This window comes from Bacillus rossius, chromosome 12, assembly GCF_032445375.1.
Source record: "Bacillus rossius redtenbacheri isolate Brsri chromosome 12, Brsri_v3, whole genome shotgun sequence".
Taxonomy (NCBI): Eukaryota; Metazoa; Arthropoda; class Insecta; order Phasmatodea; family Bacillidae; genus Bacillus; species Bacillus rossius.
In genome coordinates, this window is record NC_086339.1 from 18,747,229 (window position 1) to 18,759,967 (window position 12,739).

Consider the following 12,739-nt stretch of genomic DNA (forward strand, 5'->3'; position numbering starts at 1 on the left):
TTCTAGTATATTTATATAAGTGAGGTTATGTTGCTGTATGAAAAACAATGTCAGGTTGCTTGTAAGCTTCTATTGTTGCTGGCAGGGAGTGTCTGTGGAACATTTAGTCATCTGGCAGTTTTCATGGGAGTGTCTGTGAGGTTATGTTCCAGTATATAATTTATATGCATTATAAATTAATATTTAATAAATTACTATTAATAAATTAGAATAATCATTTAGAATATTTATTGATTTTCTTTATTAATTAAAATTTATATATTTTATAAAATTAAGTATTAATTTTATACATGTGTTAATACTGTAGAGTCCCAAAAACTCAGCCTAATGTGGACCGAAGGGTGGCTGAGTTTGTGAAAATGCCAGGTTATCGGGAATGGGGTTAAAAAAGAATAAGTATGAGTGTTTCCTCAGAAAATACAATACTGTATTTGTATGTAATTTATGAAGGCATAGAGCCCAAGATATACTATTTGCAAAAATATGATTTTTTTTTGCAATTATTGAGCTAAAACATTTTCAGGGATAATTTGAAGTGAGGCATAAAAAAAAACCAAGTCAACAAAAAGCTGCTACAAATTATTTTTTTTTTCTATCACCACTACTGTTTACTTAGAGGCTTTTACATGACTTTGATTAGTTCAATTTTGTTACTTTTTGCGAATTGTGACCTGAAGACATCATGTATAGTGTTATGAATTAATGAGTTAGAAATAGTATGTTTTTATTTAGTCCACAAATATTAAGGTTAAAAAAAAATATTGTAACATTCATTTTAATTTCAAGTTAACTAAATTAGGGTTAACTAGCTTGGTTTGAACACAGGCTCCTAGACACTGGGTGTGGCTCCCAAGCGTGGCGGAGGTCCTCTACCTGAGCTTCAATGAGATGGTCACAGTGGATGGTTGAAGGCACTGCTACACGTGGCAAACCTGATGAGATGAACTGCAGCATGGCCATCTGCGCGGTGGCGTCCTGCATGGCCACCCGGTCGGGTCGCAGCCTCAGGTAGCTCGTGCCCCTTTCAACCTCCTGCCTCGCTGGGTCGTCTATGTGCGAGTACAGGATCTTCTCCGACAAGGTCAGGGGCCGATTCAACCTGCGAGAGGGAACGACTCAACTGTGAGACTGATGCTACAATGGCGCTGTGATACCACCGCCAGACAGGGGTGCAACAACAAGGGGGGGGGGGGGGGTGGAAGGGTATTTTGCCCCCCCCCCCCCTCCTCTGAAACCTTGACGTGAAGGCAATCGGGGGCAAAGAAAGTGCTGTGTAATCAATTTTTAGATAATAAAACTGCTTAAACAGCACCATTTTCCACCTTGAAATACAAATTTTCCCAGGGGAGGACCCCCGGACCCCCCCGCTTCATTAGGGGGGATCGATGATTCTTTATAAAAAGGTGTATTGCCCCCCCCCCCCCCCTTGGAAATTTAGTTGTTGCGCCCCTGCCACCAGAGACAAGATTATGGTTTTATATTCAGCTTAATTTTATTTTATGAAATTGGTGCAATATTAAACATACAATATGTTTAAATGTTACTCAATACAGGAAAAAAAAAATTGAAATGATAATAGATTAAGAGACATTTTATTTAGCACAATATATTAATTGGCCAAACTATGTTTCAATTTATAGAACATACCAGAAATTTCAAGGTAAAACTAAAGGTACAAAAGATAAACTATCAATTTTAAAGAATCCACTTGGTCAGAATATTTTATAAAATACAAGCTTAGTTAAAAGACACAATTTTGGATGTTAAAGAAAGAAAGCATTTAAATCGATTTAAGTAAAATTTTACGGAATTGTTATATTTCATTAATTAATCAGCATTTCATCGCTATATGGTGAATGAAAAACATTTGCAAATTTGCAAATCACCATAATATCTTGCCACTAACCACCATGAAAGATCTCAATAAAATTGTAGGTTACAGACTGTTATACCATAATAAAGTATCTACCTACTTTCTTTGCACTAAAAAGAGTAGATAGATAGTTCAATTAAAATAAAATCTAACATGTCTTATTAGCATAAACACAGCTTCATTTACAAACTGCATCAACAAGCAAATCAAATAAAACTGGGAAGAATTTATAAACAAAGTTGTTGATATTGTGTAAGTACACTTTCTCTAATGGACATACGTCAGAAAGAAATTATTTCATTGAAACCCTGTACAAAAAAAAATCTTTCAATAAGAAGTTTGAAACCCTGAACTACGTTCAGCCAGCCCAAGTGAATGGTGAAGAGTTCCTCTACATAATTAGCGAAATTTTCCACAACATACAAGCTCTCAGCCCAGAGGTAAGCATAAATGGGATGAAAGGAAAAGTAGACGAAGGGAATACACATCTGTGAGATGTGGCCAATGAGGCTGATAAATCTCCTTGGGCACAGTAGTTTTACTTCACAGCTACACCCGTTAAAAATACATTAACCATGTAGGGCTTATAGAGTGATACGTATATACATGCAACAATTGGTTCCATAGGGCTGCACCTGCCATTTGGTTTGTTCCAAGTAAAGTGTTTCCATCGAACTATGAAGACCAGTTCCCAAGGAGTTTGGCTCCGCGCTACATCAGACGGCTAACAAATCTGTGATCAAAAATTCCCCGACTTTTCTAGGCTTGGGAAAAAAATTTTCCCTTACTACTAACACTAGTTAGTAACAAATAACTATCACAAATTCAAATTCAAAATCATGTCTCATACGCATAGCCACACATCACTTTTGCAACAGGCAACCATCAATTATTTTATCGCACCGCTGTCCATAGCACCGAAGCCAATGCACATGGTTGGAGTTCTGATATAATAATGAGCAAAAAAAAAAGGACTTACAAAGTAACAAATCGTAAAGACAGAACGAAAATATATGGGGAACCGGTACAAATAAAAATTCTCTACAATAACTTATATTTTCAGTACCCTCATTATTAAAAAAATTCCCCGACCACCTAAAAAATTGTCCTGATTTATCCCTGGTGCCGAAAATCTGCCAACTATGTTCCCAGGTTTCCCCAGTTCCTAGCCGTCCTGAAGTACACGGGTGCAAAGCCCTTCCGGCGACTCGACCCGACGATCCACGCACCTCTTCTTGACGACCTGCAGGTTGCCCTGGAGCTTCTCGTAGGGCAGGTACGCCGCGGAGTCGAACTTGCTCATCGCCACCTTGCTGGCGGCGGCCGCGAGCGGCGACACATGGAAGCACCTCTGCTGCACCTCCCATGCCAGCAACCAGGAGCCCTGCCCACAAGCAAACACTTCCGGTCCAACAATCATTCATAATGCACATTTTTTGACGTGACGTCTAATAAATCGATGAACGCCGGCTGCACGCACGAAAGTGTCCCGTTGCGCACATTGTTCCGTTATGCTGTGTCCCATTACGCTGTGTCACGTTACACTCATTGTACGCTTGCACCGCACCGACAGAAGTGAAAAGTGAAAACTTAAAACTTTGTTTATAAATGTGTAATATGAAATAATTTCTACGTCAAATGTACATAAGAAAATGAATCTGATTACTAGTATAATTTCAAGTATTTATTCTTTTATTATTAAAATAAAAATGATTCAATTTTATTCATAAAAGTATGCAATCATTTCATAAAAGTATGCAATCATTTCATCAAATGTTTTGTTATGACGTCACGTTAAACTATCGTCCATAAACCAACTTTACAGATAACCAATTTTTTTTTTTTTGCCGATGGGTCAAATCCCAATTTTTCTTGTATCTGAATCTTGAACCAACTGAAATACACCTCTTGAATACAATTATAGGTCTAAAGCACAGCTCTATAAATCCCGCGTGTCATGTCACTCATAGGCCTGGCTTTTCCTTGCTGGTAACTTAACTTCAGCCAAAATACCAATATATATAACTATACAATGGTTTTGAAAACCTCAGCCAATTTTGTTGTTACAGAAACTTGCAGAACAGAAATGTCTGCATCCGAGAAACCGTAACAGTATTTAAATTGTGATGATAAAACAATTACTGATATCGCATCAAGTTGGTGTATAGGTACATTTTGTTACTTCAATGTTAAAATAAAATCTAGAGTAGAACTGCCCAAAGAAGTTTTTTTATTCTTAATCATTGGCTTCTATAAATTGTGCCTGGCCCCTAAACTTTCAGAGATTTTGTACTGGTCTGGTCAAAAGGGTCAAAAATAATGTATAAGAAATTTAAAAAAATATTATGGTGTGGGACCATTTTTTGCTTCAATAATTAAATTTCCATAATCTTTCAATATTATAATTATATTTACATTAATGTGTGTTAAAAGTACAATATCTTGGAAAAAGTAATAGGATAGGTACAAAGAAAACAACAAAGGCCTAGTAAACTTATGAGTTTTCTGTTTAACTTACATTACCTTTCCTTCAATAATGTTTCTCCAATCTAAAATCACCCAAATACTAGAGATTCAATAATATCCGAGGGTTTAAGAATCTGACCAGCATATCCCTAAATAAATAGATTTTGAACAAAGACTGATCTATTGTAATGGTTACTATGGTACGACTTAAAGGATGTTTCTTCATTTTTTCTTTCCATTTTCAATGTTAATAGGCTCCAAAACCATAATTTCAAAACTTGGTGTGTGTGCATGTGTTTGAATTTATATATATACACATGAACATGTCTGTATTATAATAATATATGTGTAATTCCATTAAACTAGGGTAACTTATATGGAAATAATTTGTCTTAACTATATTTTAGATGCTACTGGATTTCCCCATTAGTGTATATAATAGGTGATACATTTGTTACATTTAGTTAAACGGGCCAGTCACTTTATGTAGTTTTTATGAGAAAATTTAAGATTTTGTAAATTTAGGCATCTAGGGACTGACAGGTATGGCTAGAGACTAATGAAAAATATTGCTTTTGTAATAAAATAAGATGTATGTAGATATTGTAGCACATATTCAAACAATCGCACATTACCTCTTTATCAACAAAAATATTGCCTAATAATGTTGCTTTCTTAGTATAACCAGTCATTTATGGGCATAATTGTCTGAAGTAAGTGAATCACACCCTTACACAGCCTTAGGTTTTTACAGCTAAGCTTAGACTTACAAATTAGATTAATACTTAGTTTTGAAAACACAAATTTTCAATTGTAAATCAAAGATGAGATTTGATCTAAAAATAAAATATAAAAATACATCTGATCTAACCAAAGATGGAAGTATTATTTAGGTGTACACAAATGTGCTACAAACCTGTGTGTGTGGAAAAAAAAACCACACACAGAGCTTTTACAAAGGTTTTTAGGTTGACAGGAAATCTATAATGGATATGTGTGTAGTAGTTGCATTACTTTCCTAGAACTGTCAAAAGAAATTGTACTTAAATGAAATGGGCTGATTAACATTTATAGGTTTGTTCCACATTACACTTTGCAAATGGTTTATAATGTTAGGAATTACTTGCTATTTTAAAATTATCTTATCAAGGAATAGTAAAGATTCTGTAACTATTACCTTTTGTAATATGAACTTAAAAGATTACGTGGGACAAGTGTTTCACAAGTGAGGGTCAGTGTTCAAGGTTAACGTACAATCTCGCTACCACCTACAATGAGAAATAGGTAATCTCCCGAACTATGTGAACACAAACTACAAAACTTTGACACTTATGAGTAGTTCTTAATTTCTGCAGAGGAGCAATCGCTCCAAATCTAAGTAATGTCCACAATAAATTTAAAAGAAAATGCCAATGTTTAAAAATCTGAATTTATTGTTTCCCAATTTAAAAAGAACACTTTTTTTTAACATAACAGCAAAAATTGAAATGTTCTAAAGCCAACTTTACTAAAAGTGTTAAAAATAATAATATTGTGAAAATAAAAAAAATCCCATACTCTCATCTAACATGCATCATGTCTTTTTTTTTTGTAAGATTTCTTGCAGGATTTTAATCCCAAGCTAGATGATTTCCAAAACATTTGTACAACCTCTGGATTAACTGTTTCAATTCAAAAGAACTATGGTCATGAGAACAATCAGTATTATAAGTATACCTTTTGACTCAGCCTACTAAATGTCCAGGTAGAACAAGGTTATTTTTTCTTTTAACATTCAAGAAACTTCATGTATAAAACACCCTGTACATTCTCAAATATTTCAAGAGGTTCAAATATTGTGTGCTGGAAATGTGGTCACAAATGGAAATGTGTGCTGTCGGGTGCTATGAATGGGCACAATTAACTAGTGTTTCAAAATAGATGCAACAGGCTGTTAAGAACTTCCTCTGCTCAAGAAATCGCTGGGCAATGATTTTTATCACGAAGGTTACTTGAAATTAATTTCATTGAAAAAAAAAAAAAAAAAATAGTCTGTGGCTACTAATATGGAAAAGTAGCAGAGCTATTTTACTTTAAGACTTTGAATTTTCCTGTTTGTAATAAGTTTATCAATAAAAAAAAAGATTAAATTTATTTTTATAAAATTCCTGGTGTATATAAATAAATTTTTTAGTTGGCATTGGTTTTAGGGATGAATGACCATAAAACAAGGTCAACATTTACCTTAACTCGTACCATGGTAATGACTGCAAGACACATTTTTACTCTGCAACAGTCATGCACTTAATTACACAAATGAAACATTAAATACAACTTAGCATTGTAAAGAACTAAGATACTTCGTCCTAAGTATAAATCACACTTGGCTTAATTGTTCATTGAGGTGATGAAAAAGGGAAAGCCCTTAAAAGTTAAATACAGCCCCAAAGGGAAACCATGGCGATTACACCGAGAGGCAAATCTGCACCACACCTTCTGGAATGTGAGTGCAATAACCATGAATCATGGCACCAAATGCAACGGGGCCATTCTTCGTTATCTGACACCACCAATGTTTCCACTGGAAAGAAAGGACTAGGGTAGGAGTTGGGATTTGGAAGGGGAGGGGTTCCGGATTGGATTGGGCTGAGTTCATGATTCTCGCACTTGTCATTTGAGTAATGAAGTTTATTATCTTAACACTGCTCTGCCCTGTGTATGGACGGGTCGCTGGGTGCTACTACTCTGACAAGAGATTCGAACACAGGACCTCGGTCACGAGTACCTACAACCCGGCGCATGAATAGGTGAGGCTCGTGGTATGCTGGACTCTACGCCTGCTGGTCTCCTAGTGACAAAACATTATCTATGCCTAACTACTAATTACTGATTTAATGTTTTTTTTTTTGGCATAAGCCATTGCAGTTTTACACCGTTTGTCATGAAAAAATTTTGTAAAAAAAAAATTAAAATAAAAATTCACAGAAAACAAGATTGAATCATCTGTTGTACAAACGGAACCAATGACGAAACTAAACAAGTATTACGGACCACACGACGACAGTGCAATGTTCAAAAAACTGAATTAAATCAAAATTTTCCAATGCATGCATAATTTAATGAACGTACTAATTACTGGCCTAGTATCGGCCCAAAAACAACCATCCCTGGGGCTTGCTAAACACACACTCTGAACTCACCTGAACCCATGGCACAAAAACTACTTTTCAGCTAGACACTCGAGCGAGACGAGAGAATGCATTGCAAGGTAGCTTTCTTTACTTCCCTTTCACAACACTAACCGGCTTCATTTACTTTCATGTAAAGTTCGATTTAAATAAATGTAGCGTAGACCCTTTTTTTAAAGAGGTTTCCAGACATCTTCAAAGATTTGTGACTTTATTGGGAGTTACTTTTATGAACTTAACACAAACTCTGTCCTCCGCCTGCCTCAATTCATTGGAGACAGCACGCAAGTACGAAAGCACAGAGAGAAAACACCCTCTCTAACACCTGCCATGTTTCTTTGCAAATGCAATTTAAGGTTACTGCAGGTGATTTACAAGTGAACTGCAGTTGCAAAAATGCACTTCTGACCTGTGATTGTATGAAATGTAGCCAAACTAGTACTAATATTTAAATGCATTTATTTTAAACATAATAGATTTCAAATAAGGATTGCAATATTTCTTTTTAAAGTACTTTAAGTATTTTTTACATGTGCATACTTTAATTTTGGCAAAAAAAAACTATACATATTTTTTTAAACTAAATCTCACAACTTCTGTAATAGTTATTTTAATTTTCTACTCAGTTTCAGCTTTGTTCACATATACTTTTTTTTAACTTCTGCACCGTATGAGAACTCAAAAGCACAAAAAATACTATTTCCCCCCCCCCTCCACACACACACAAAAGCTACTCTTATCAACAATAATCCTTAGGCCCATTCTACAATGACATTTAAGTATTTACAAGGACACACATGTGGACGGGAACCCGTACAGATTCCGTGTGACCAATAGAAGCAGAGCCATAGTGCTAGCCATGTTTGTTTACATTTTAAAATTGTTAAAAATTGTTTCCAGCACAAGAATATCAAGTGTTCTTTCATTACTTGAGATATACTTTTATTATATAAGAAAGAGACATGAATTATCCATACAAAACAAATAAGAGTTCCGAAAGTAATGTTTTTCAACACTCCAGACCTTCCTCTTTTTACTACTGTTTATTGGTTCAATTACGTAGCCTGTGCAGTGACGTGGCTGCTGGGTGTAGTGTAGCTGCGAGTGTAAAAAAAAAAACTTGATTTTTTATGTCAGTGCATTACAGCTGGGACCGACTGATTTCCACCCTAGTAGACTTTCCAACAAAATTTGTTATCTGTTTCAAGTGAACATTTTATAATATTCTTCAATATTCACTTGAAATATAAAACAAATTAGCTAGGGTGTAAAACAATTAGGGTGAACAACAGGTTTGAACCAGGCCATTAAAAACATACATTATAAAGCTGTCTTTTATTAAAGCACAACACAGTGGCCATGTCATTGCAAAGGCTGCCCAATTGAACTTGGTAATTTCTCAGAATCCCGTAGAAATTTTCAAATGCTGTTTTGACCGTAAATAGAGAAACATCCATAGAGTTCAAAAAGCCAATCTTTGGATTTATATTATTTGTCATGCCAAAAAGTCACTACTCTTACAATTTGCCCGCCATAAAATAATTTTTTGTAACCAATAAACTCCATATCATTGGTTGCCATTTGTTACGTTTCAGTGCACTAAGGAATCGGCAGACAGGTACCGAAATGTAAACATATTACCGTTCTGTGACCAGTTTATAGATATCATGGTAAACCATAACTTAGAAAAACAATTTTATGAGAATTTTTTTCCCATGAGAAAATCTTCACTACCTGGCCGAAGAATTCGGCTCTTACCCAGAAACATAAGAAAATCAAATATGAAATCTAGATTTAATATAAAACAGAAAAACTATTGTAAACAAAAATTCCCTTCCTACGATTTTAACTTCAAGAATTTACTAGATGCAATGAACTTACCAACTGTGTGACTTAACCATCAAAACTGTCAGAACAAACGCTAGGTTACTTAAGACCAAAATATTAAAATATTTCCGACGAGTTATTTATTATCAGTAGTTTTAAAAACTTTGAATAATTTTAGCAATTTAGTGTCCCAGTAAATAACACAGAAAAGAGTGATCTAAAAGGTGCAAGATGAATACACAAGAAAATTAAAGATAAAATAAAAAATTCTGTAGTTCAAAAACTAAAGCCCCCCACATTCGGACTTACATTCGGTACGGCGTAGTTACAGACCATTACTGAAAATATGGTACCTGACCGAGGATTTCGACTCTTACCCAACAACATAAGAAAATCAAATTTAAAATCTAGATTTAAAATAAAATAACCATTATAAATGACCTCTATTTGATTTAAATAGGTCAACCACACAAGAATTAATAATCATTATAACTTATAACTATACCAAACAAGAAGCATATGTAATATATAACCGAAAATACGCTTATCACAGCATAATGATATATTAAAGCATAGTATCCGTAAATTACATGCGAAAAAAAATAACTAACCTGGCGATGCAAAACTCGCATACAGTACGCCATGGCTACGAACTGGCCGAGAGACGAGCAGTTTCCACATTAAAATCCATAGCATATCTTATCACATACCGTTCCAGTGACCATCTGCTGCTATCTAGTGCTGTATAAACCAAACATACTAATAAATACATTACCAAACTTTAGTTTTTATTAATTTTTAATAAGTAATCAAAATTCAGTTTATCATTATAAAAACACATCTAATTAAAATTCGTTAAAAAAAAGTAATTTAAATAATTCAAATACTGTCAGTACAAGTAACGGATATTATTTTCGGAAACCACCAGAAAAAGTTGACACAAAAAAATAAGTTCTGGAGGAGCAATTAATAGGATTATAATATGCAGGAGTTAAGCCAATAATAGAGGAGGCATCAACTATTACACCTAAATTAAAATAATTTTTTGTTCCTACTAGAGCATTTCAAAGCTCCTATGAGCACCAAATTAGAAACAGATAATCCCAGTTGGTTTGTCGGTAATAATCCAGTTTTTTGGAATCACTTTTGCTATCACATGTTCCATATTTAGAACCCTGTGTTTGAAACACATGGTTTTTATCAATTAACTTAATGTTGTACCTCCTGATAGTGCAGGAAGCCCGATTTTGACCCCAGTAGTAGCCAGCCTCATTACTAGAAATGCACCTGCTGTCCACCTGTAGTCGCCAAAACAGCAACCACCCAATTATGAGGAAAAATCTAGAGCATGACACAAGTTTGTTTTTAATCTTTATGACAATAATTATTTAAAGTAATATTGTAAAGAGCTGAAAGCCATTATGTAGTTTAACAATGTTTATATAATATTGTGTGATATATAATATTATATTAATATTGCCACCGACCGGCGGTCCCATGACTGAGAACCAGTAGAAGTTTACAATAATTTAAATAAGAGATTGGTTCAGGAGGATGCCAGGTTAACCCGCACTTCTGACCCAAGGGTTGGTGTGGGTCGCCGGCACCAGTGCTGCAACCGTTGATAAAGGTCCTACTAACTAACAACATCCGTGAGCGCTCCCTTCTTCGCATAGTTAGTTGATTCATAAGTAGGTAGGACGGCGAAATAACGAATAAAACAAATGTTTTGGAGGGCGTGGTCACGATCTGCACCACAAACTGGTTAAGGTATTCGTGGTGAATTAAGTATCGAAGGTTTCAGTTGATTAATAACATTTACCAGCACGCAGAACTCAGTAATGCAAGTGTTGCAGATTCCACATGTGACTGTCACGTCCACCCTGTACCGCGAACTCCTGAAGACCACCGCAAGAGGGTAGAGGTGGGAGAGGGGAGGGACAACTTTACGTAACACTGCCGTCACCCGACCTCTGTGAAAGGTCCGGGAGGTACCTGACGGGCGCTACGGGCGTCGCGATGCTCTTGCTGTCCGGAGGAGCGCCAGGCTAGTGGGCTGCTAGGCCGTTGATGTTGGGTCGTGGGTACTCTGCCCCCGCGTGCCCCGGCAGGTACACGGCTTGAATGTAACCTGAATGGTTCTCCCTTGGTTGTGAAGGCCGCTCGGCCGTGTGGAGGACGGGAGGTTACGGAAAATGATTGTATACGAGTTGGTGAGAATATATTTAATTTAGGGGTTTCACCGGGGGTCCACGTGGGTACACGGTACGCTCTACGAGTCCGCTCCACGGTTCAGTCCCGCTAATAAAATTTTCACCAACACTTGGCGACGTCTAGCGGTTACACAATTAACAAGAAAAAACACAACACTACGTGACACTGAAATGGTTACCGCGGCAGTCTCGCGGGACGTGGGTCGATGCTCGCTGGAGACGGCCAGTGCCGAAAGTTAACGGGTGCAGGGGGGGCTCGATGAGTGGGCTCCTAAGTTCGGCGAAACACTTAAGTTAGTGATACGATACGCAGCGCGGTATCACGATGAAGACAGTCGGGATAGGCCCGGTTCCGCAAAATACGGGCCGAGTCGACGTGGGCAGCGGTGAATTAATAAAAGGATTTAAAATTTGAAAATGTAGTACAGAATAAAAATAATCGATGAAACAAACTTGAATGCTGCCCACGGACACACGTCTGTTCCCGGCGCGGAGTGGTTTGAGACTGCCGAACATGGCCGCCTCGCAAGGAAGAGAAACTTTCTCTTCTTTGTGAGTCGGCACCAAAAACTTATAATAATTTAATTGGTTACATTATGGGTAAAAAACATGCTCCAGGTGCTTGATTAAAATGTAGCACCTGGTAATTGGGTGCTTAAGGCTTAACAATGGTTTTAATTTATTTAATTATTCAAATTGTGACATCAAGTTGGCGACTGTAAATTTACTAACATATCGTCCCACTGCGAATTGTTTTAGAGGGATTCTCCTAGTCTGACTTGATCATAGTCACGGGCATTTTAATTAAGGCCAGTGGCCGCAGTGACTGTTAATGAGGTTTGTTGTCTGCTCCGTACGTGGTCAGTAGCGGATCCAGAGGGGGGGCTAAGGGGCTGAAGCCCCCTCCAAAAGCATCTGGGTCCACTATTGTTTTAGTGTTTGCCTTGATAAAACCTAGCCTCAGCTGGGTCAAGCCCCTCCCAAACCAAAATTTTGGATCTGCCACTGTACGTGGTGTACTCGCCCGGAGTAGCTACGATGCACTTATTACATGTCGGGTAATTAGTAATTTCGTACTAATGGCTTTTCGCTTAATTGAATTATGGGTTCGAGCCTCCGGGGTTCCGTACCATTAAGGTTCATTACGTCTATTGGGGTCACCCCCGAGGCGCTCGCCTGACTCATTCCGGCTG

At 36.8% G+C, this 12,739-nt stretch overlaps 1 protein-coding gene across 1 annotated transcript in view; it reads right to left on the minus strand.

The window, feature by feature from the left end:
- The window catches only part of LOC134537644 (probable aconitate hydratase, mitochondrial), a 28,017-nt gene extending 17,812 nt beyond the window's left edge, over positions 1–10,205 (minus strand). The window contains exons 1-3 of the mRNA XM_063378310.1: positions 9,945–10,205; positions 3,103–3,257; positions 874–1,099 (exon numbers count right to left, since the gene is read on the minus strand). Of these exons, the coding sequence (XP_063234380.1) occupies positions 874–1,099; positions 3,103–3,257; positions 9,945–9,977 (414 nt within the window). The 5' untranslated portion in view covers positions 9,978–10,205. The remainder of the gene's footprint in view (positions 1–873; positions 1,100–3,102; positions 3,258–9,944) is intronic.
- Between the last annotated feature and the right edge of the window lie 2,534 nt (positions 10,206–12,739).